The sequence below is a fragment of the Triticum aestivum genome, chromosome 5D (genome assembly GCF_018294505.1).
Source record: "Triticum aestivum cultivar Chinese Spring chromosome 5D, IWGSC CS RefSeq v2.1, whole genome shotgun sequence".
Taxonomy (NCBI): Eukaryota; Viridiplantae; Streptophyta; class Magnoliopsida; order Poales; family Poaceae; genus Triticum; species Triticum aestivum.
In genome coordinates, this window is record NC_057808.1 from 461,698,903 (window position 1) to 461,720,693 (window position 21,791).

General features: G+C 45.2%; 1 protein-coding gene and 1 pseudogene across 2 annotated transcripts; one reads left to right on the top strand and one right to left on the bottom strand.

Moving 5' to 3' along the window:
• The window catches only part of LOC123122770 (uncharacterized), an 81,358-nt pseudogene that overhangs the window by 38,972 nt on the left and 20,595 nt on the right, over positions 1-21,791 (top strand).
• Positions 906-7,867, bottom strand: LOC123122766 (uncharacterized). Of its 2 annotated transcripts, none has more exons than XM_044543106.1 (4): positions 7,683-7,867; positions 1,706-2,809; positions 1,466-1,609; positions 906-1,343 (listed from the first exon to the last, which is right to left on the bottom strand). In XM_044543106.1, exons 1-4 carry the CDS (start codon positions 7,773-7,775, stop codon positions 1,011-1,013), a joined length of 1,674 nt encoding a protein of 557 aa, XP_044399041.1. In that variant the 5' UTR covers positions 7,776-7,867; the 3' UTR covers positions 906-1,010. The 2 variants fall into 2 exon arrangements, with proteins under 2 accessions (XP_044399041.1, XP_044399040.1); XM_044543105.1 differs by lacking the exon at positions 7,683-7,867 and adding an exon at positions 3,739-3,946.

Here is a 21,791-nt window from a genome sequence, read left to right on the forward strand (position 1 = left end):
AATTTATTCCGTTTATTTCGCGATTTGGAGCACTTAGATAGTTGGATACATATCGTTTCGATGCCTGGGTGAAGCTGACAAGTATTCTTTTTTCCTACAGTAAATCTTTTAGATGTATCTGAACAGTCTAGCTGAATTTGTGTCATTTTGGAGTCTTTTATTTAACTCGCGAAGCGGTACGAAGGAAGGTGACACATCCGATGATGAAGTCTTCCCGCGCTCTTCTCCTCATTCAAACTTAACTGAATTTAAACTACGTTAACTGAATTTGTTGGGTCCTGATAACTCCCCCCGATCAAGATCAAACCTGTCCTCAGGGTTTGAATTGAGGGAAAACTTTCTAAATGAATGTTGCGACTTCCCATGTAGCTTCCCCTGGTGGTAAGTTACTCCATTTGAACTACCAGCGGACTACAGGGATCTCGATGTCTCCTTACTTTCTTGGTAGGAGCCGGATGACTGCAGCTATGACCAGGGCATCCGTTTATATAGCCATGATAGGCGACAGAGGGACGGACGGGTGGCGCTGGAGTAACCGACTTACCAATCATGTGTCATTAATATGGATGGCAGACGGACGGTCATGGTGACATTTAAACGCGGAAAGCGGCGCTCTCTTGACCGGCGTGCCGCTTCAATACTTGTTCATGGTCCACGAAGTAGCAGTGAACAATATCAAGGATTCTTATGATCTTTTTGTTTCTTTCAAAAATAAAAAATACGTAATAAAATACCGTTTATACATAAAGTGGTACCCCCATATTACTTGTCTTAGATTTGTTGCATCTAACACTATTTTCTGCCGAATGAAGCCACACCATGAAAGGCCCCGGAATCATCTAAACAGCTACATGCCTACATCCATCCGTTGCATAATCAAGCAAAATCAAAGCAAAGATACCCAGTTGCCCATATAGACACACTTTTCTTTCTTCTCAGCCACCATAGTTAGCCTTGTGGTCTAGTAAAGGAAGGCCACCGGCACAACAAACTCCTATAATTATCAAAAGTCACTCCACAACTATCTTATGAACGGGGAAGCCAGTGCCATCCGTGAGTTCTTCGAGCACCTCCAGCCTCTCGCACTCATGCCACTCCCGCCGGTGCGGGAGAATCTCCAGTCCGACGAGCTCCTGCTCCTCGTCCTCCATGACGTGCCCGTCAAGCAAATGGACACGCCCCAGCCTCCGCGACGCCCTCATGATCCGCTTCACAAAGCCAGTCTGCCACGCCGCTCCATCGAAGCCGATGACCACGAGTTCTCTGAGGTGATGGTGCTGTGGTTGCTCGACCTGCACGTCTAGTGATCCAGCAGCACTCACCTTCTCCAAGTTATTGTCAAACTGCATCAAGATTTTCAGAGTTCAGGATATTTGCTTTGCAGAAATATTTCAAAACCGAAAAGCTAAGTGTTTTGACAAAAAAAAACATAGTTATTAGGTTATTTGGTCGACAAGGGACAGACATGAACATGGAGCGACTGCAAGTAAGGTGCGGCAGCAAATAGGATGAATATCCAGAATGTATCCCAGTCCATTGGCACGTTTGCAATGAATAACTTCTTCAGATTGTTAAGCCGGCTGATTATGGCGGTTGGTTTCATCCACATCTGCAGACATGATACAGTGATATTTAGCACCACCTTATGTAGCAATGCAACATTATGATTGATAAAGACAAGATCATTTCAGGAATGGTTCCTCACCTGATGCCCTCTCAATTGCAGAAAAAGCTCCTCTACTGGTGGCGGCACCCCTTTAAAGAATTTGCTTAGTGAATGGGTGTTTTTTCTAGGAACCAAATCATGCTCACCAGTATATGCATATCCAGTTTCCAAGAAGTTCAAACTCACATGCCTAAGCCGAGGCACCTCACCGTAGCGTAGTTTGGTTGGCTGACCCCGACAAGCAAATGTTTCAAGACAAGGCACTGAAGTCAGATAGATTTTAAAAATATCGCAGTTGTCCACTTGCAGATTCTTCAACCTTGAGTTAGGAAAATTGACGTGCAAAGGAGCTCGGCTATACGGACCATCCCGCAGCCTCAAATCCACCAGCTGCAAGCAATCTCTGAGAATATCGTATACGAGGTGGGGACGTGAACTTCCCTTGCACAGAGTAATTGTTGTGAGCCTCTGAAAAAACAATGGGGGTGTTCCATAATAATGACAGAAATTGGACAGCAGAAGGCGTTTCAGCCGCACATTCTGGCATCTATTTAACGGATAGAATCCAAATTGCTTGCAAGGGCTCTCGACGACAATCTCTAAATCTTCAACCCCCCATCTGCCAACCGCTGCCGTAAACCACTCATCAAGACCGGGCCTCCAAAAGGTCTGAAGCCTCAGCTTCTGGAAAGACCGTCGCTGAACATTATCGGGAGGCAGAAGGAATGCATTCACCCGTTTAACATAGCATCGCATGGCCAGACGCTCATAACGTTGCAGGATGGGTGTGAGCAGACGGACTTTCCACATCCACTGCTCACTCCGGTCTTTGATGGCATTATACCGATCATACTTGTCACAGATGTCAGTCAGATTCTGAGTCCTCTTCACCACCTCATAGCTGGCCTTAGTCTCCACAGCTATTTTCTTCAGCCTGTGGTAGCGTGGAGGGAGAATATCATAAATGGAAAGATCATAAAATGTGTGTGATCGCCGAGGAAGATCCAGCCACCGCTTTGAAAGGATAGTGGTGGTTACTGTTGTGCGCGCGTCTAGCTTGTCAAGGATCATGATCAGTATCTCCTCAGGTAAGCTGCTGATCTTGTCCTCGCAGCAGCTGCTGTGTTCCTCCTTCGTACGCATCTGGTTTCATTTCCATGTGAAAGAATATGGCGTTATGGTCAGTGAATTCCAAGTCGCTTACCCAGATAAGTAAGCTACTTGTATTAAAAAGTACTCCCTCCGTTCCTAAATATAAGTCTTTTTAGGGATTTCAACACGGACCATATAGACATATTTTAGAGTGTAGAATCACTCATTTTGCTCCGTATGTAGTCCGCGTTGGAATCTCTAAAAAGACTTATATTTAGGAATGGAGGCAGTACTTCCTCTGTAAAGAAATATAGTGATCTAAAAGGTCTTATATTTCTTTACAGAGGGAGTAATTATTATAAGACCTCTAGTATCACAGCGACAAACACCTTGAAGAGTGTTTTTATCAGAAACAAACAAAATAGTGACGTTCTTTTGCAGGGAAAACTAAATAATGACGTGAACAAATAAACAGTTTAAGAGCAATTCAAACAAGTAGATAGATTAACCCAAAACACGCAGCAAAACAATCACCTTAAACTGCGTTGTCTCTATCTACGGCATCAGTATATATTGATACAGTTTTGCTAAAGCGCATCTAGATGTGCCATCACATCTAAGTCCTATGGCATTGATCTTACATGGAGATTCGTGTGAGTATTTTCTTGATTCTGTTTCTTTTTCTGTAAATGCTTGATTGAATCACTTAGATGTGCAATAACTAATAACTAAGGCACATCTAGATGTACTCGCTCTAGACAGCATATTGGTATATTACACATGGAGCGATCCAGAAAATACAGAGATTTTTTTTCTTGGAAAACTAAAAAGGGGGGATTTGCGTGGCCACCAGTTTAATTGCTGGACGAGTTTGAACATTAATTAGCAGCGAGAGCAGAATTGCTTCCAAAAGATGTGAAATTTATAGGTAAAACAGGAGGCGGAGGAGGAGAGAGAGGGGATTGGGGGTGGCCGCGTACACGCTTGGACGAGGAGGGAGCGGTTGTGGCGATGGAGATATCGGATGCCTTCCTGAGCCGGCGGTAGAGCCGAGGTGATGCGTCCATGGCCATCGGGTCTCCGAGCAGCGGTGGCTGGCCGGCCGGCCGGCAGCTCGGTGGGGGAGTAGACAGCAGCGGTGGATCTGGGATTGTTTTGCGTGCCGTGGGTGGTCAGGGGGGAGAATATCAGGGGGACAACTTGTATACGATCAGGACTTGGGATGCGATCGTAGGATCAATACATCTGAGCCATCTAATGGCGATCCTATGGTACAGATCGAGCAAGGTGGAGAGGTGCTACACATTTTGCACGAAACACCTCGATGTACCGAAATATATCAGTCCGAGCTCCTCTCACCACACGATTCAGCAGTCAATAGCAAAATCAAGCCATTCTCGGCACGAGCAGCCGGAGTGCATCGTCGCGAGCCGCTCCGACGTGCGCTGCTGATCTCGCTGGATCAACCATGCCCGAGCCTCACAGCCACCCAGATCCGCGTGTCCCAATCCTTCGTGTCGTTGGATCTGGTGGTTCGAAGGCACACTGCCTCCGTCTCCGGCCACACGAGACTCGCCCCAGCCATCCCGTGCAATCCAGCTGCTAGAAAGCGTCGCCCCTCTTCAAGACGTCATTAACTTCTTATTTTTAGGCAAACTCGCAAGTTTTATTTAGGACGTCACTATGTTTACTGGGACGAATAAAAGTTCTCAAGGCTGGCCATACCAAGCATGGCGATCGATCCCTAGAGTAAGAGCATTCGAGATTATGGGCCTCCACATTCGAGGTTCTAAACTCATGGCTAAAGATACCACCACCGCATACGATGCCGCGCTACCATCTTTGATTGCTTCCATCGCTATCTTGCAATCTGATGCCACAACAACCCTCCTGATGTACAAGTCGTCGGCCAGCGCAAGAGCCTCCCTTATTGCCAAAGTTTCTAGAGTTGTTGGATCATCTAGATGGTTGAAGACAATAGCTGAAGACCCCTGGTATCCGCCTGCCTGGTCTCGACGTATGGCTGCTACAGCTCCACGACCCCTGCTCTCAAGACAGTTGCGTCAACATTTATCTTGGCGTGGCTCGCACATGGAGCCTGCCAGCTCCTCGGCCCGGGCGTTGTTCGAGCAGCGGCCACGCCTCTAGTCGGTTTCTGTAGGACCTTTATTTCATCCAAGTAGGAGCTTACAAAGCAATGTGTTGCGTATGGAGTTTGGTAGATAACCTCATGAATTACCTTCCGCCGAGCTGCCCAGATAGCCCAAAGCGTCACAATCATTCTAGTGAAATCTTCATGCGGCATAGTCTCGTTCAATAAAAAAAGCCATTCCTTGGCGTCCAAACTCTGATTTGTGCACATATGTTCAACCATGTCCTCGTTTGATAGCACCCATACACAGCGAGACATAGTGCAACTAATCAAGGAGTGCCTCCAACTATCTGTCGCACCACACAAAGCACACACATGGGTTGTCGCCATATTCCGATGATGGAGAACATCGCCTGTAGGTAAAGAATCTCGTGCCAATCTCCAAGTGAATACATTCAGTTTTGATGGAATATCTTTCTGCCACAGTGATGACCACGCTCTCTTTTCATTCTCAATACTAGAACTGAAGGAAATATGCCCTAGAGGCAATAATAAAGTTGTTATTTATATTTTCTTATATCATGATAAATGTTTATTATTCATGCTAGAATTGTATTAACCAGAAATTAGATACATGTGTGAATACATAGACAAAACAAAGTGTCCCTAGTATGCCTCTACTTTACTAACTCGTTAATCAAAGATGCTTAAGTTTCCTGACCATAGACATGTGTTGTCATTTGATGAACGGGATCACATCATTAGGAGAATGATGTGATGGACAAGACCCACCCGAGCTTAGCATAATGATCGTTAAGTTTTATTGCTATTGCTTTCTTCATGACTTATACATATTCCTTTGACTATGAGATTATGCAACTCCCGAATACCGGAGGAACACTTTGTGTGCTATCAAACATCACAACGTAACTGGATGATTATAAAGATGCTCTACAGGTGTCTTCGAAGGTGTTTGTTGGGTTGGCATAGATCGAGATTAGGATTTGTCTCTCCGAGTATCGGAGATGTATCTCTGGGCCCTCTCGGTAATGCACATCATAATAAGCCTTGCAAGCAATGTGACTAATGAGTTAGTTGTGGGATGATGCATTACGGAACGAGTAAAGAGACTTGCCGGTAACGAGATTGAACTAGGTATGAGGATACAGACGATCGAATCTTGGGCATGTAACATACCGATGACAATGGGAATGACGTATGTTGTCATTGCGGTTTGACCGATAAAGATCTTCATAGAATATGTAGGAACCAATATGAGCATCCAGGTTCTGCTGTTGGTTATTGATCAGAGATGTGTCTCGGTCATGTCTACATAGTTCTCGAACCCGTAGAGTCCCCACGCTTAACGTTCGATGACGATTTGTATTTTTGTTATGTGTTTTGGTGACCGAAGATTGTTTGGAGTCCCGGATGAGATCACGGACATGACGAGGAGTCTCGAAATGGTCGAGAGGTAAAGATTGATATATTGGACGATAGTATTCGGACACCGGAATGGTTTCGGAGTGTTTCGGATATTTATCAGAGTAGCGAGGGGTTACCGGACCCCCCCCCTGGGCCATAGGGGAGAGAGAGGGCAGCCCACAAGGGGTGCCCCCCCATGGGCAGTTTGAATTGGACAAGGGGAGGGGGCGTGACCCCCCTTTCCTTCTCCCTCTCCCTCTCCTTCCCCCTTTCCCCCTCCGAAAGAAGGAAGGGGGCGACTAGGACTAGGAGTCCAAGTCGGTCCCCCCCCCCATGGCGCGCCCCTAGGGCCGCCCCCCTCTCCTCCTTTATATACGGGGGCAAGAGGGCACCCCAAAGAACATCAATTGTTTCTTAGCCGTGTGCGGTGCCCCCCTCCACTGTTTACTCCTCCAGTCATATTTGTCGTAGTGCTTAGGCGAAGCCCTACGCGGATCACATCACCATCACTATCATCACGCTGACATGCTGACAAAACTCTCCCTCGACACTTTGCTACTTGTATTAAAAAGTACTCCCTCCGTTCCTAAATATAAGTCTTTTTAGGGATTTCAACACGGACTATATAGACATATTTTAGAGTGTAGAATCACTCATTTTGCTCCGTATATAGTCCGCGTTGGAATCTCTAAAAAGACAATATTTAGGAATGGAGGGATTACTTCCTCTGTAAAGAAATATAGTGATCTAAAAAGTCTTATATTTCTTTACAGAGGGAGTAATTATTATAAGACCTCTAGTATCACAGCGACAAACACCTTGAAGAGTGTTTTTATCAGAAACAAACAAAACAGTGACGTTCTTTTGCAGGGAAACTAAATAATGACGTGAACAAGGAAGAAGTTTAAGAGCAATTCAAACAAGTAGATAGATTAACCCCAAAAAACGCAGCAAACCAATCACCTTAAACTGCGTTGTCTCTATCTATGGCATCAGTATATATTGATACAGTTTTGCTAAAGCACATCTAGATGTGCCATCACATCTAAGTCCTATGGCATTGATCTTACATGGAGATTCGTGTCGGTATTTCCTTGATTCTGTTTCTTTTCGTGTATATGCTTGATTGAATCATTTAGATGTGCATTAAGTAAGGCACATCTAGATGTACTCGCTCTAGACAGCATATTGGTATATTCGGCAACACATGGAGCGATCCAGAAAATACAGGGATTTTTTATTGGAAAAATAAAAAGGGGGGATTTGTGTGGCCACCAGTTTAATTGCTGGACGAGTTTGAACATTAATTAGCAGCGAGAGCAGAATTGCTTCCAAAAGATGTGAAATTTATATAGGTAAAACAGGAGGCGGAGGAGGAGGGAGAGGGGATTGGGGGTGGCCGCGTACACGCTTGGACGAGGAGGGAGCGGTTGTGGCGATGGAGATATCGGATGCCTTCCTGAGCCGGCGGTAGAGCCGAGGCGATGTGTCCATGGCCATCGGGTCTCCGAGTAGCGGTGGCTGGCCGGCCGGGAGTAGACAGCAGCGGTGGATCTGGGATTGTTTGCGTGTCGTGGGTGGTCAAACGCTTCTTTCCAACCAACTGATCTCTCGCTCTCGTAAATCTCCTCGCGCACCGTCCGATCGCGAGAGATCCGACGGACCCGATGTAGCGCTCGACGCGAGCTGAGGACGCGTCTATCGGGTCGGCGTTTTCCCTCACCCGCACCCCCTTCCGCCATACCGCAACATTTCCCCTTTCCCCTTCGTTCCTCTCGCCCAAGCTCGCTCCAAATCTCCGATGCGACGGTCGTCGCGGCGTCCAGCTCCCGGGGCGGCGAAGCTGACGCGAGGTCGACGAGGGGAGGCGCGCGAGGAGGTCCGCGAGGAGGCGGCTGAAGACATGGACGGCGACAATCTGCAGGACAGGTACCTCGGATCCTTCTCCAAAATAATACGGAAATCCGCAGCAGAAATTCGTAGTAGAAAGGCCAGACGATCTATTTTAGGGGAGGCGGATCGCCGGCTCGCCGGAGTTTTAGGGGCGGGCTCGTCGGTCGACATCTATTTTTGGGAGAGGCGGGGTGGTCTTTGTTCTGGATCTGGAGCAGGAGTTTTGCCAGAGCCCATACACTCTCTCCGGCATCTCGCGCTCGCAACTGCCTCTGTTTCAAGCTTGTTGCAATCTTCCACGTCTTTTGCACTGCACCTTGCTGAAGGTCATCAGTGATGGCATGTGTGTGTGTGTGTGTGCTGCTGCTTTTTTGACAGGTTTCGGTGGTGCTCACGACTAATGCTGCAATGTCGTCGACTGCATGTGGATTTATGCAGACGGTTGCTGCTGTTTTTATGTGTGTTGCAGGTCTGATGATGCAGAGATATGATTAGACGGTTTTTTGCATTTGTAGTACTTGCGAGTTGTAGATTTTAGTGTAGTTTTGTCTGTTGTTGTGTTTGTTCAGGAGGCTGTTGTGTTGCATTGCAGTACATGTTACCCCAGGATTTTTACCCATATTGCATGGAAATTGCAGAAGTAGTTGTTTGTGTTTGTTTTTATTTGATATCTGTTAGTGATAGCTATATAGGTTTTCCCGTTCAGAAGTTAGTGAAGATGCTACATTGCATTTTTTATGTGGCCTCCTAAAATGAATGACCAACCAACATTTTCATGCAATGACCAAGTACATTTTAGATTTTTTTCACGAGTTTCAGATTTTTCATGCATTCCTTCTCTATAGCTTTTAGTGTTGTTAATGGGTGTTCTGAACATTTCCTTTTTGTTCTTTTTTTTTGCAGTGATCCAAAAATGGATGATGATGAATCTTCCGATGGGTCGTTTTCAACGCGCTTTTCAGCTAGCCGTTTGCGTGAGGTTGCAGAGAAGGAGCTGAATGCTAACAAGAGGGCAGTGCTAGAGAAGTCGAGTTTTGGTTCGTTGTTGAAGATCAGACCATTTTTTGTACCTCTTGAGCTGATTGACTGGGTAGTTATGAGAATTGACACTAAGCATCCTTTGTTCAGGTACCTTCAAATCACCCTCTGGCCCATTTCATTTTGTGTGTGTCTCTGTTGCAATGTTCTTTATTTGGAATTGCATAGCAATGTTCTTCGTCCTCAAATTTGACATGTGCCTTTTGGTCAGCCATAAAAAGAAGACTATATTGTTCACTAGAGACATGGTGCAAAAAAAAATTAATGTCCCATCCGGACCAAGGGTAGTGGAGCTGCTGAAGAGGAACGAACGTTGCGAGCTGCGCGACATATATCGAGAAGGCACAAGGGCTCCAATTAAGAAATCCATTTCTGTAATCAAGAAAGCATCGGATAATGATGTTGTTACTTTAGAGAGGACTTGGGTTCTTTTATGCCTTGCTCTCGTGCTAGTTCCTGGCACCGGCAACATGGTCTCGTTGGACTACCTTGCTAGCTTGAAGGACTTGGATGAACTGAATGAGTTTGCGTGGGACGAGCATGTGTTGGCAACTGCGTTGAGGGAGGCGAGGAATTACCAACTAAAGAGGGAGGCTGGGGCAAGTGGCTTCTGGATAGGGGGCTGTCTTCCTATGTTCGTGGTATGCCAAACGCAAATCATTTTTGTCTATGTTTTCATTGGTTCATATTTTTGCTTTACTTTATTTTATTTTATTCTGCTCGCAACAATCATATGTACGATACAACCTTCTGATTTGTTTTCTTTTTCAAAAATATATGTAGTTAATTTACATGGATTTCCTGGATGTGCCTCGGTCATTGATTAGTGAGGAGACGTTCAACTACTCGCTGCCCAGGGCTTGCTTTGTGTGCAATGCAGATTTTGAGCTTGTTAAAGAATTTGACAGGAACAAGCTCACCCTCGAGAAGGTTGATTTTGGAAAGCGCAATGTAAGAGCAGACCCAATCTTCCTTTTTTAAAAGATTTCTTTCGGTGATAAACATCTTACTTTCTTCTTTTTGGTGATTGTTGTATGCAGCATCGTCCTTTGTCTCAAACGCCATATGCAGTACTGAAGGCGGACAAGCAATGTGAGGGTCAGAATCAACATCATCCGGCAAATATCACTAATAGAGCTGACAAAGGCAACACTCAAGTCAGTGTTGAGGGTGATTTAGGTGCCAAGTTTCGCGTCTCTCTGGATGAGTGGCTGCAGCCGCTCCCTTCCTACCAAGAGTTAGAGGTAGAAATGCACTACCTTTTGTTAGTGCATGATTTTGCTTCTTTGTGTTCTTTTGATCTTCTTTTTTCATTTTTATTTATGCTTACCCCCATTTGTTTGTTTCTTATTTTCTGTGCCAGATACCTTTGCACTTGAAGCCTATATATGAGAAGCACAAAAATCTCTATATGGCAGAGTTGAAGAATGTTGTTACCTCTTTTGGGCAGGTCCTGCAGTCAACTTTCTGCAAGCTGTTGGGTCTCATGTTGATGGAAGCGCACTCCAATGCAGTGTCAAACCATGAGCACAGGAGTGAAGGTTTTGTCGCCCCAAGAGTCATTGCAACAAGCAGTGTCGAGCGCACGGGAGCGGTGACTTTTGGCACCCCAACAGCCACTGCAGCAGGCATTGCTATCCACTCTTCCAAGTGTCCATTATTGGATCCTGATTCCCGGGCAGAAGCAGGTGCTGATGATCAGAACAAGGCACAACCTGGTGGTGTAGTTGCTGCTCCCAAAGTAGTGGAGACCGGTGCATTAGCTGAGAAGGTTGGGGTGGAAGCGGAACAGGGGGCGGGTCAAAGCACAAGCGTTGCAACGCGTTCCAGGGCTGCTGCGTTGCAACAAGGTGAGAGTAGCAATCATTCTCATGGGAAGGATTGTGTGGAGCAGGAGGAAGTTATACATCAGGGCGGAAAGGTGACCCCCAAAGATTCTTGCAACATGGATCCTTCGGGAGCTTCTGATAAGGTTGAAACACCAGTTCTTTCCCAGGGCACGGTGCAGGCAATGATGGTAACTGCCTTGGAGTGGGAAGATGGCCCATCTTGTGCTCTTTTCTCGGAGGGGACCGAAGACTATGAGTGGATGAATCAAAAAGTAGACATACCAGTCAAGCATGTGCAGACAACAAATGCTTCTAGCTCTGATGTGCAGAATTCAATGCCATCAGTGCCAAACTTTGACAACACTCCTCAAGTTGAAAGGCCTAGCAACCTCCCAACCGCAACATTTGACACAGCTCCAAAGCTCCCTAGGGCAAACGACATTCCGTGGCCTGTGTTTGATGTGTCCTCCATCTCATTCAAAAACGCTTCCTCCGATGGACCTCAAGGTTTTTTCTTGCTTCAGAACACAAGATCCTTTTTATCTAAGAGTTTTCTCAGTGCGTTTCCTTTTTGCATTCTCATTTTTCTTTCTGTTTTTTGTGTTGTTGCAATGTTGTGCAGTAGTAGTGGATTTGCACGAGACAACCGAGGCGAATGTTGAGGTCAGGGGTGAGTCCAACAGTCTTGGTAAACAGTCAAAGAAGAAAAGGGTGGCTGTCTCCCCAGACAATGTGCCAACGATGAAGAAGATTAAGGTTGATGCACACGGTGATGCCTTACACCATCAGTATGTAATGACCAGATACAAGACAAGAAAACCAAAGAAAAACGAGCTTCTGTGAGTCATATGATGATGCTTTTCTATTACTCATTTTTGCCTGAAATCTTTTTTTTGTGTTTCCATAGATGAAAGAGTTTGATATGTGAGCATATCTCTTGCTGTTTTTATCTAAAATCAACACAAATTTTCTTTTGCAGGCCCGACTTCATTGAAATAGATGGCTTCCATACATCTCTCGAGAATTTTCATGCATCTCTAAAGCCAAGAGCGGAGATTGACAATGAGGTCATGACCTTATACCTGAAGACATTCAACTATGATCAGTCAGTGAAGAAGAAGAAGCCAAAAAAATTTGTTTTCTCAATGTTGATGAGTGTTAGTGTTCAAATCTGTTTTTTTTTCTATCTGTTTGTTTCAATGCTTTTTTGATTTATCATATAGTTGTGGTCTGCCCTCTAATATTTTTGTTTTGTTTTGTGATTTTCTCCATCAGTTGAAACTCAGTGCTGAGCCAGATGTGTTTGATCCGAAGGTGTGCGAAAAAGAATTTAAGAATGCTTGCTTACAAAATCACATTTCGAAATCTGACCTGGTAAGTTCTTATCTTGTTCCATCTTGCATTCTTTTTCTATTTTTTTACATTTTTTCCTAAATGGATTTTCTGGTTCTGCTTTGTTTTGATGCATTGCAGCTATTCTTCATGGTTGTACACAAAAGGCACTGGGCAGTAGTAGTTGTTAACATCACCCAAAAGGAGTTCAATATCTTTGACTCCATTAGGAACTCGGAAGACCTTTTTGAGATGGACAGGATCACTAAGAATGTGGTAATGCTCCTGTTGGAGTTTGGCGCAACAAATCTTTTCCTTCTTTTTGCTTTTCCACACCGCACACTTATGCATTTTGTTTGTCCATGTTTTATCGGGTTTGATCAGGTCGCAAACATCAAGAGTGTTGCAATGAGGGAGCCACTTTTTAAGCACAGTCTCGAGTCTTACTCGCTATTCATCCCACTTGATTACCCTCAACAAAAAACTTAGTAAGCATTTTTATCCCAGCAGAATATGTGTTTATTTTGCATTTAGAGACATTTTTCTCTTTTTTCACCTAAAGCTGCTTTTGCATTTTATAACTATATACCTTCTATTTTTTCAGCTATAACTGTGGCTACTATAGTATTTTATACGTGGAGAATTGGGATGGCCTTGTTATGCTGTCATTTGGCGAGGTATTTTCTTTAGATAGCAAACCATTTTTTTTGTGTAATTCTTCTCAACTTGATTGGGATCTGTTTCATGACTAAATTTTTACTTGTTTCCTGTCTTATTGCTTCCTAGGATTACATCCCAAACCTTCGGAAACGCATTGCAGCAGATCTGTTGAGACACCCAAGCAACAAGTTGGACCCCGCGCATCAGCTGAAGCTGCTTCTTCAGCGTTAGATGGGTGTTTTCGAGCTTCTGCAACAGGAGGAGTCATGGCGGCGGTGGCCTAGTACTGCTGACGCGAGTTATTGTAGCTAGCTAGAGTGTAGTTGGGAGCATGTTCTTGTCGTCAGCTCGAGTGTAGTTGAGAGCTTGTTCTTCTAGCCAGCTCAACTGAACTTTTTTCACAATGCAACTCTGAATGAAGCACAGGAATGTTTCAGTGTGTGACTGTATGCAAGGATTTGTTTTTTTGTGAAGCCTATTCAAGATTGTTTGTCAGCTTATGCAAGGATTATTTGTTTTTTACTTGTCTTTTCAAGAAGATTGTTGATATACTTTGACTGTACCTGGCTTGAGATCTTTTTTTCTCACAAGTAGTTACAGTGTATCTGCTAGTATCTCTATTACTCATATGGAATTAGTAATTACAGTGAATATACACCTTTTTTATATGGATTTAGTAATTACAGTGAAGTTCGACATCATCAATGAAAGTCAATACACTGTACTCACACATGTAATCGTGTGTGAAGTTGAATAATCGCAACAATAGGGTGGGGTTGGGGCGATTGTCGGGCTGTTGTTTCTCTTCATCTTCATAACTTTCAATCTCACTAAAACAAAAGGAAATGTAATGCAATATCCTTTGGGAAACGTTTTAAATCAGCCGATTGATTTCACGGGAGCGTAAGTCGCCTCCTCCACTCGACACGTGGCTGCGGGCCTCACGCGCATCTCCTCCTCCAACCCCTCCAGAAACCTCGTATCTTATCCTCTCCCTTGTCTCTCGTCTCTCTTATTCTCTCCGGCAACGACGCCGCCATCTGCTGTAGCCGCCGCGCCAACTCAAATCATGCTGCAGTGCAGACCGCAAGTCCGCAACTCCACCCCACCCCCGAGCACCTATGCTGCAAGCTGCTGTAACCCCTTGGCCACCGCTACCCATGCCGCGCATATAGATGCCACGAGGCCCGACGGGGCCACGGGGGTTCTGTGACGGCCGCGATTCAGCCAGGGTCGGGACGGAGATTGAAGCATAGGTCAGTTGCACTGCAATGGAGTTGTGCCGTCGCAGGCATCGCTGGTGTTGCGGGGCTAGGCCACGAGGCTGCAGACGAGGCGCCGGTTGCTGCGCGCTAAGCCGCTAATCAAGCCCGACTGCAGGGGCTCGCCGTCCAGCGGTGCTTCAGGGACGCGCTTGGTGCCGCAGGAGACCTCCGGAGCTTCAAATCGTGTTTGCAAAGCAGCATCCGTGGTGTCGGATGCTGCGACAGGGCGGCGCATGCTCTAACAACGAGACATCATTGACGAGGGTGGGATGTGCGCGGCGGTGCTACGATGGAGTATTGCCGGCTCTACGACGACTCCTGTGGCGACGGCAGCCGAGATGGGGCGGACAATGGAGCTGCAACTCTGGTGATGTTGTGCAGCCGCGGTGTTGCGATGGAGCATCACCGGCTCTCCGACCGCCATGCTGAAAGGTGATGCGGCGTTGTTTGCTAGCGTCGCGCGGTGCTACAGGAGGGTCACCGATCATCGGTGTCGCGATGAAGCATTTGTCAGACAGCTGGAACATCGCCGATGCTGCATGGAGCATCACCGGCACTGCGATGGAGGGTCGTCGGGCTGCCGAGGCATCGTCGGTGCCCTGATGGAGCATCGTCGGCTCTCCGACCGCGGCCATGCTGAAAGGGGATGCGGCGTTGTTTGCGAGCGTCGTGCGGTGCTACAGGAGGGTCACCGAGCTTCAATGAAGCATCACTGGTGTCGTGATGAAGGATTTGTTAGAGAGCCGGAACATTGCCAACGCTGCAATGGAGCATCGTCGGTGCTGCGAAGAAGGGTCGCCGGGCTGCCGGGGCATCGTCGGTGGGTGCCATGATGGAGCATCGCCGACTCTCTGACCGCCGCCATGCTGAAAGGGGATGAGCGCCGTGCGGTGCTACAGGAGGGTCACCGAGCTTCAATGAAGCATCACCGGTGTCGGAATGAAGCATTTGTCAGACAACCGGAACATCACCGACACTGCAATGGAGCATCACCGGCGCTGCGATGGAGGGTCGTCGGGCTGTCGGGGTATCGCCGGTGCCGTGATGGAGCATTCGTCGGACCGTCGAAACATCGACGGTTTTGCATGGGAGCATCAACGGTGCTACGATGAAGCATCATCGGACCGTCCAAACATCATCCGTGCCGTGATGGAGCATTCGTCGGACCGTCGAAACATCAATGGCGTTGAATGGAAGCATCACCGGTGCTACGATAAAGCATCGTCGGACCGTCCAAACATCGTCGGTGCTGCAATGGAGCATCGCCGAGCTGTCGGAGCATCACCGACGCTGCAATGGAGCATAGCTGGGTGGCGAAGTATGGCCGATGCAGCAATGGAGCATCAATGGTGCTTGAAAGGGTGATCGCAGTAGGGGTGTTGGTGCAACACTGGAGCTCATCGGCGCTGCTGCCGTGGATGATGTATGCCAAGCTCGCCGTGTTGCTATGAGGTGATCGGCGACATGGCTGCTGCTACGTTCTCTAAGCCGGCTAGCTGCTGCTCGCTAGAGTTACGCACGTGTGGGATGTGGCGTTGGTGCCTGAAGGTTGTGCAAGTTGGGATGGAATTCATGCCGTGGTCCAGACGTCCAGTTATCAGTGAATCCGGCAGCTTGAATCATACTGTATTGGCGCTAATCAACGGCGGGCAAGGCGGCTTATTTCAACCCGGCATCATCCGGATGACGCGTAGTACGCGCCATATCCTTTCTATGTGGCAACGGGCATGTCAAAAGTTTTTGCTGCAGTTTCTCCAGTGTGTTTTTTATGGAAAAGTTTTTAAAACAGGATGCTTCAATGTACTTGTATGTTTAAGTAGCCAGCAACAACATCATGCATTGTTGTCCCAAGGAAACCTTTTAAAATAAAAGCTACAATGGTGGAAGTACAATGAGCCAGCAACAATATCATAAGCAACAAGGGGAATTGTAATTTCAGAAAAAGAAGAACATTATATCAGGCACAACTCAATGCATGATGAAATAACTACTTTTTGTCCTCTAATGTAAATTGCACCATTCTCTTTGTCAAGAAACTAATCTATGTAACCAATATTACAAATGTGTAGTAGCAAGAGAGTTTTCTTTTTCTTTTTCTGGTCGAAGTTGATCACAGCCTAAGCTCTGTTGGTCTAGCCATGCTAGCATCTGTCTTCATTGCAGCTTTTAGGTAGGGACATTCTTGCACAGCATGACCTTTCTCTTCACAGTAGGGACATTTTTTTACCCCCATTGCAGCCTTCAAGTACTGGCATGTTTGGACACCGTGACCTTCTTCGTTGCAGTACGAACAAGGAGGCGCTTTCTGTTGGGGAACGTAGTAATTTCAAAAAAATTCCTACGCACACGTAAGATCATGGTGATGCATAGCAACGAGAGGGGAGAGTGTTGTCCACGTACCCTCGTAGACCGACAGCGGAAGCGTTATCACAACGCGGTTGATGTAGTCGTACGTCTTCACGATCCGACCGATCAAGTACCGAACGTACGGCACCTCCGAGTTCTACACACGTTCAGCTCGATGACGTCCCTCGAACTCCGATCCAGCCGAGTGTTGAGGGAGAGTTTCGTCAGCACGATGGCGTGGTGACGATGATGATGTTCCACCGACGCAGGGCTTCGCCTAAGCTCCGCAACGGTATTATCGAGGTGTAATATGGTGGAGGGGGCACCGCACACGGCTAAGAGATCTCAAGGATCAATTGTTGTGTCCATGGGGTGCCCCCTGCCCCCGTATATAAAGGAGCAAGGGAGGAGGAGGCCGGCCCTAGGAGGGGGCGCACCAAGTGTGGAGTCCTACTAGGACTCCCTAGTCCTAGTAGGATTCCACCTCCCATATGGAATAGGAAAAGAGGAAGGGAAAAAGAGAAGGAAGGAAGGGGGCGCCCCCCTTCCCTAGTCCAATTCGGACCAGACCAAGGGGAGGGGTGCGGCCACCCTTGAGGCCCTTTTCCTTCTTTCCCGTATGGCCCAATAAGGCCCAATACGTATTCCCGTAACTCTCCGGTACTCCGAAAAATACCCGAATCACTCGGAACCTTTCCGAAGTCCGAATATAGTCGTCCAATATATCGATCTTTACGTCTCGACCATTTCGAGACTCCTCGTCATGTCCCCGATCTCATCCGGGACTCCGAACTCCTTCGGTACATCAACATACATAAACTCATAATAAAACTGTCATCGTAACTTTAAGCGTGCGGACCCTACGGGTTCGAGAACTATGTAGACATGACCGAGACACGTCTCCGGTCAATAACCAATAGCGGGACCTGGATGCCCATATTGGCTCCCACATATTCTACGAAGATCTTTATCGGTCAGACCGCATAACAACATACGTTGTTCCCTTTGTCACCGGTATGTTACTTGCCCGAGATTTGATCGTCGGTATCTCGATACCTAGTTCAATCTCGTTACCGGCAAGTCTCTTTACTCGTTCCGTAACACATCATCCCGCAACTAACTTATTAGTCACAATGCTTGCAAGGCTTATAGTGATGTGCATTACCGAGTGGGCCCAGAGATACCTCTCCGACAATTGGAGTGACAAATCCTAATCTCGAAATACGCCAACCCAACAAGTACCTTTGGAGACACCTGTAGAGCACCTTTATAATCACCCATTTACGTTGTGACGTTTGGTAGCACACAAAGTGTTCCTCCGGTAAACGGGAGTTGCATAATCTCATAGTCATAGGAACATGTATAAGTCATGAAGAAAGCAATAGCAACATACTAAACGATCGAGTGCTAAGCTAACGGAATGGGTCAAGTCAATCACGTCATTCTCCTAATGAGGTGATCTCGTTAATCAAATGACAACTTATGTCTATGGCTAGGAAACATAACCATCTTTGATTAACGAGCTAGTCAAGTAGAGGCATACTAGTGACACTCTGTTTGTCTATATATTCACACATGTATTATGTTTCCGGTTAATACAATTCTAGCATGAATAATAAACATTTATCATGATATAAGGAAATATATAATACTTTATTATTGCCTCTAGGGCATATTTCCTTCAGTCTCCCACTTGCACTAGAGTCAATAATCTAGTTCACATCGCCATGTGATTTAACATCAATAATTCACATCACCATGTGATTAACACCCATAGTTCACATCTCTATGTGACCAACACTCAAAGGGTTTACTAGAGTCAATAATCTAGTTCACATCGCTATGCGATTAACACCCAAAGAGTACTAAGGTGTGATCATGTTTTGATTGTGAGATAATTTTAGTCAACGGGTCTGTCACATTCAGATCCGTAAGTATTTTGCAAATTTCTATGTCTACAATGCTCTGCTCGGAGCTACTCTAGCTAATTGCTCCCACTTTCAATATGTATCTAGACCGAGACTTAGAGTCATCTAGATTTAGTGTCAAGACTTGCATCGACGTAACCCTTTACGACGAACCTTTTGTCACTTCCATAATCGAGAAACATATCCTTATTCCACTAAGGATAACTTTGACCGCTGTCCAGTGATCTACTCCTAGATCACTATTGTACTCCCTTGCCAAAATCAGTGTAGGGTATACAATAGATCTGTTACACAGCATGGCATACTTTATAGAACCTATGGCCAAGGCATAGGGAATGACTTTCATTCTCTTTCTATCTTCTGCCGTGGTCGGGCTTTGAGTCTTACTCAATTTCACACCTTGTAACACAGGCAAGAACTCTTTCTTTTCTTTGACTGTTCTATTTTGAACTACTTCAAAATCTTGTTAAGGTATGTACTCATTGAAAAAACTTATCAAGCGTCTTGATCTATCTCTATAGATCTTGATGCTCAATATGTAAGCAACTTCACCGAGGTCTTTCTTTGAAAAACTCCTTTCAAACACTCCTTTATGCTTTGCAGAATAATTCTACATTATTTCCGATCAACAATATGTCATTCACATATACTTATCAGAAATGCTGTAGTGCTCCCACTCACTTTCTTGTAAATACAGGCTTCACCGCAAGTCTGTATAAAACTATATCCTTTGATGAACTTATCAAAGTGTATATTCCAACTCCGAGATGCTTGCACCAGTCCATAGATGGATCGCTGGAGCTTGCATATTTTGTTAGCACCTTTAGGATTGACAAAACCTCCTGGTTGCATCATATACAACTATTCTTTAATAAATCCATTAAGGAATGCAGTTTTGTTTATCCCTTTGCCAGATTTCATAAAATGCGGCAATTGCTAACGTGATTCGGACAGACTTAAGCATAGATACGAGTGAGAAACTCTCATCGTAGTCAACATCTTGAACTTGTCGAAAACCTTTTTGTGACAATTCTAGCTTTGTAGATAGTGACACTACTATCAGCGTCCGTCTTTCTCTTGAAGATCCATTTAATCTCAATGGCTCGCTGATCATTGGGCAAGTCAATCAAAGTCCATACTTTGTTCTCATATATGGATCTTATCTCAGATTTCATGGCCTCAAGCCATTTCATGGAATCTGGGCTCACCATCGCTTCTTCATAGTTCGTAGGTTCGTCATGGTCTAGTAACATAACCTCCAGAACAGGATTACCGTCCCACTCTGGTGCGTATCTTACTCTGGTTTACCTACGAGGTTTGGTAGTAACTTGATCTGAAGTTACATGATCATCATCATTAACTTCCTCACTAATTGGTGTAGGAGTCACAGGAACAGATTTCTGTGATGAACTACTTTCCAATAAGGGAGCAGGTACAGTTACCTCATCAAGTTCTACTTTCCTCCCACTCACTTCTTTCGAGAGAAACTCCTTCTCTAGAAAGGATCCATACTAAGCAACAAATGTCTTGCCTTCGGATCTGTGATAGAAGGTGTACCCAACTGTCTCCTTTGGGTATCCTATGAAGACACATTTCTCCGATTTGGGTTTGATCTTATCAGGATGAAACTTTTTCACATAAGCATTGCAACCCCAAAATTTTAAGAAACGACAACTTTGGTTTCTTGCCAAACCACAGTTCATAAGGCGTCGTCTCAACGGATTTTGATGGTGCCCTATTTAACGTGAATGTAGCTGTCTCTAATGCATAACCCCAAAACGATAGTGGTAAATTGGTAAGAGACATCATAGATTGCACTATATCCAATAAAGTACGGTTATGATGTTCTGACACACCATTATGCTGTGGTGTTCCAGGTGGCGTGAGTAGTGAAACTATTTCACATTGTTTTAACTGAAGGCCAAACTCATAACTAAAATACTCTTCTCCATGATCAAATCGTAGAAACTTTATTTTCTTGTTACGATGATTTTTCGCTTCACTCTGAAATTATATGAACTTTTCAAATGTTTCAGACTTATGTTTCATTAAGTAGATATACCCATATCTGCTCAAATCGTCTGTGAAGATCAAAAAATAATGATACCTGCTACGAGCCTCAATATTCATCGGACCACATACATCTGTATGTATGATTTCCAACAAATCTGTTGCTCTCTCCATAGTTCCGGAGAACGGCGTTTTAGTCATCTTGCCCATGAGGCACGGTTCGCAAGCATCAAGTGATTCCATAAATTCCATCAGTATGGAGTTTCTTCATGCTCTTTACACCAATATGACCTAAACGGCAGTGCCACAAATAAGTTGCACTATCATTATTAACTTTGCATCTTTTGGCTTCATTATTATGAATATGTGTATCACTACGATCGAGATCCAACAAACCATTTTCGTTGGTGTGTATGACCATAGAAGGTTTTTATTCGTGTAAATAGAACAACAATTGTTCTCTAACTTAAATGAATAACCGTATTGCAATAAACATGATCAAATCATATTCATGCTCAACGCAAACACCAAATAACACTTATTTAGTTTCAACACTAATCCCGAAAGTATAGGGAGTGTGCGATGATGATCAATCTTGGAACTACTTCCAACACACATCGTCACCTCTCCTTTTACTAGTCTCTGTTTATTCTGCAACTCCCGTTTCGAGTTACTACTCTTAGCAACTGAACCAGTATCAAAATACCGAAGGGTTGCTATAAACACTAGTAAAGTACACATCAATAACACATATAACCAATATACCTTTGTTCACTTTGCCATCCTTCTTATCCACCAAATAATTGGGGTAGTTCCGCTTCCAGTGACCAGTCCCTTTGCAGTAGAAGCACTTAGTCTCAGGCTTAGGACCAGACTTAGGCTTCTTCACTTGAGCAGCAACTTGCTTGCCGTTCTTCTTGAAGTTCCCCATCTATCCCTTTGCCCTTTTCTTGAAACTAGTGGTCTTGTTAACCATCAACACTTGATGTTTTTCTTGATTTCTACCTTCGTCGATTTCAGCATCACGAAGAGTTCGGGAATTACTTTCGTCATCCCTTGCATATTATAGTTCATCACGAAGTTCTACTAACTTGGTGATGGTGACTAGAGAATTCTATCAATCACTATTTTATCTGGAAGATTAACTCCCACTTGATTCAAGCGATTGTAGTACCCAGACAATCTGAGCACATGCTCACTAGTTGAGCGATTCTC

What these genes read in the sequence shown, in the direction of transcription:
- LOC123122766 (XM_044543106.1), bottom strand. Translation starts at nt 7,775, where the DNA reads ATGGCCATGGACACATCGCCTCGGCTCTACCGCCGGCTCAGGAAGGCA. An exon ending in CTCCCTCCTCGTCCAAGCGT is followed by an intron (nt 2,810 to 7,682) that starts GTACGCGGCCAC and finishes AAATGAAACCAG; the next exon opens with ATGCGTACGAAGGAGGAACA. An exon ending in TGCAGTCGCTCCATGTTCAT is followed by an intron (nt 1,344 to 1,465) that starts GTCTGTCCCTTG and finishes ATCTTGATGCAG; the next exon opens with TTTGACAATAACTTGGAGAA.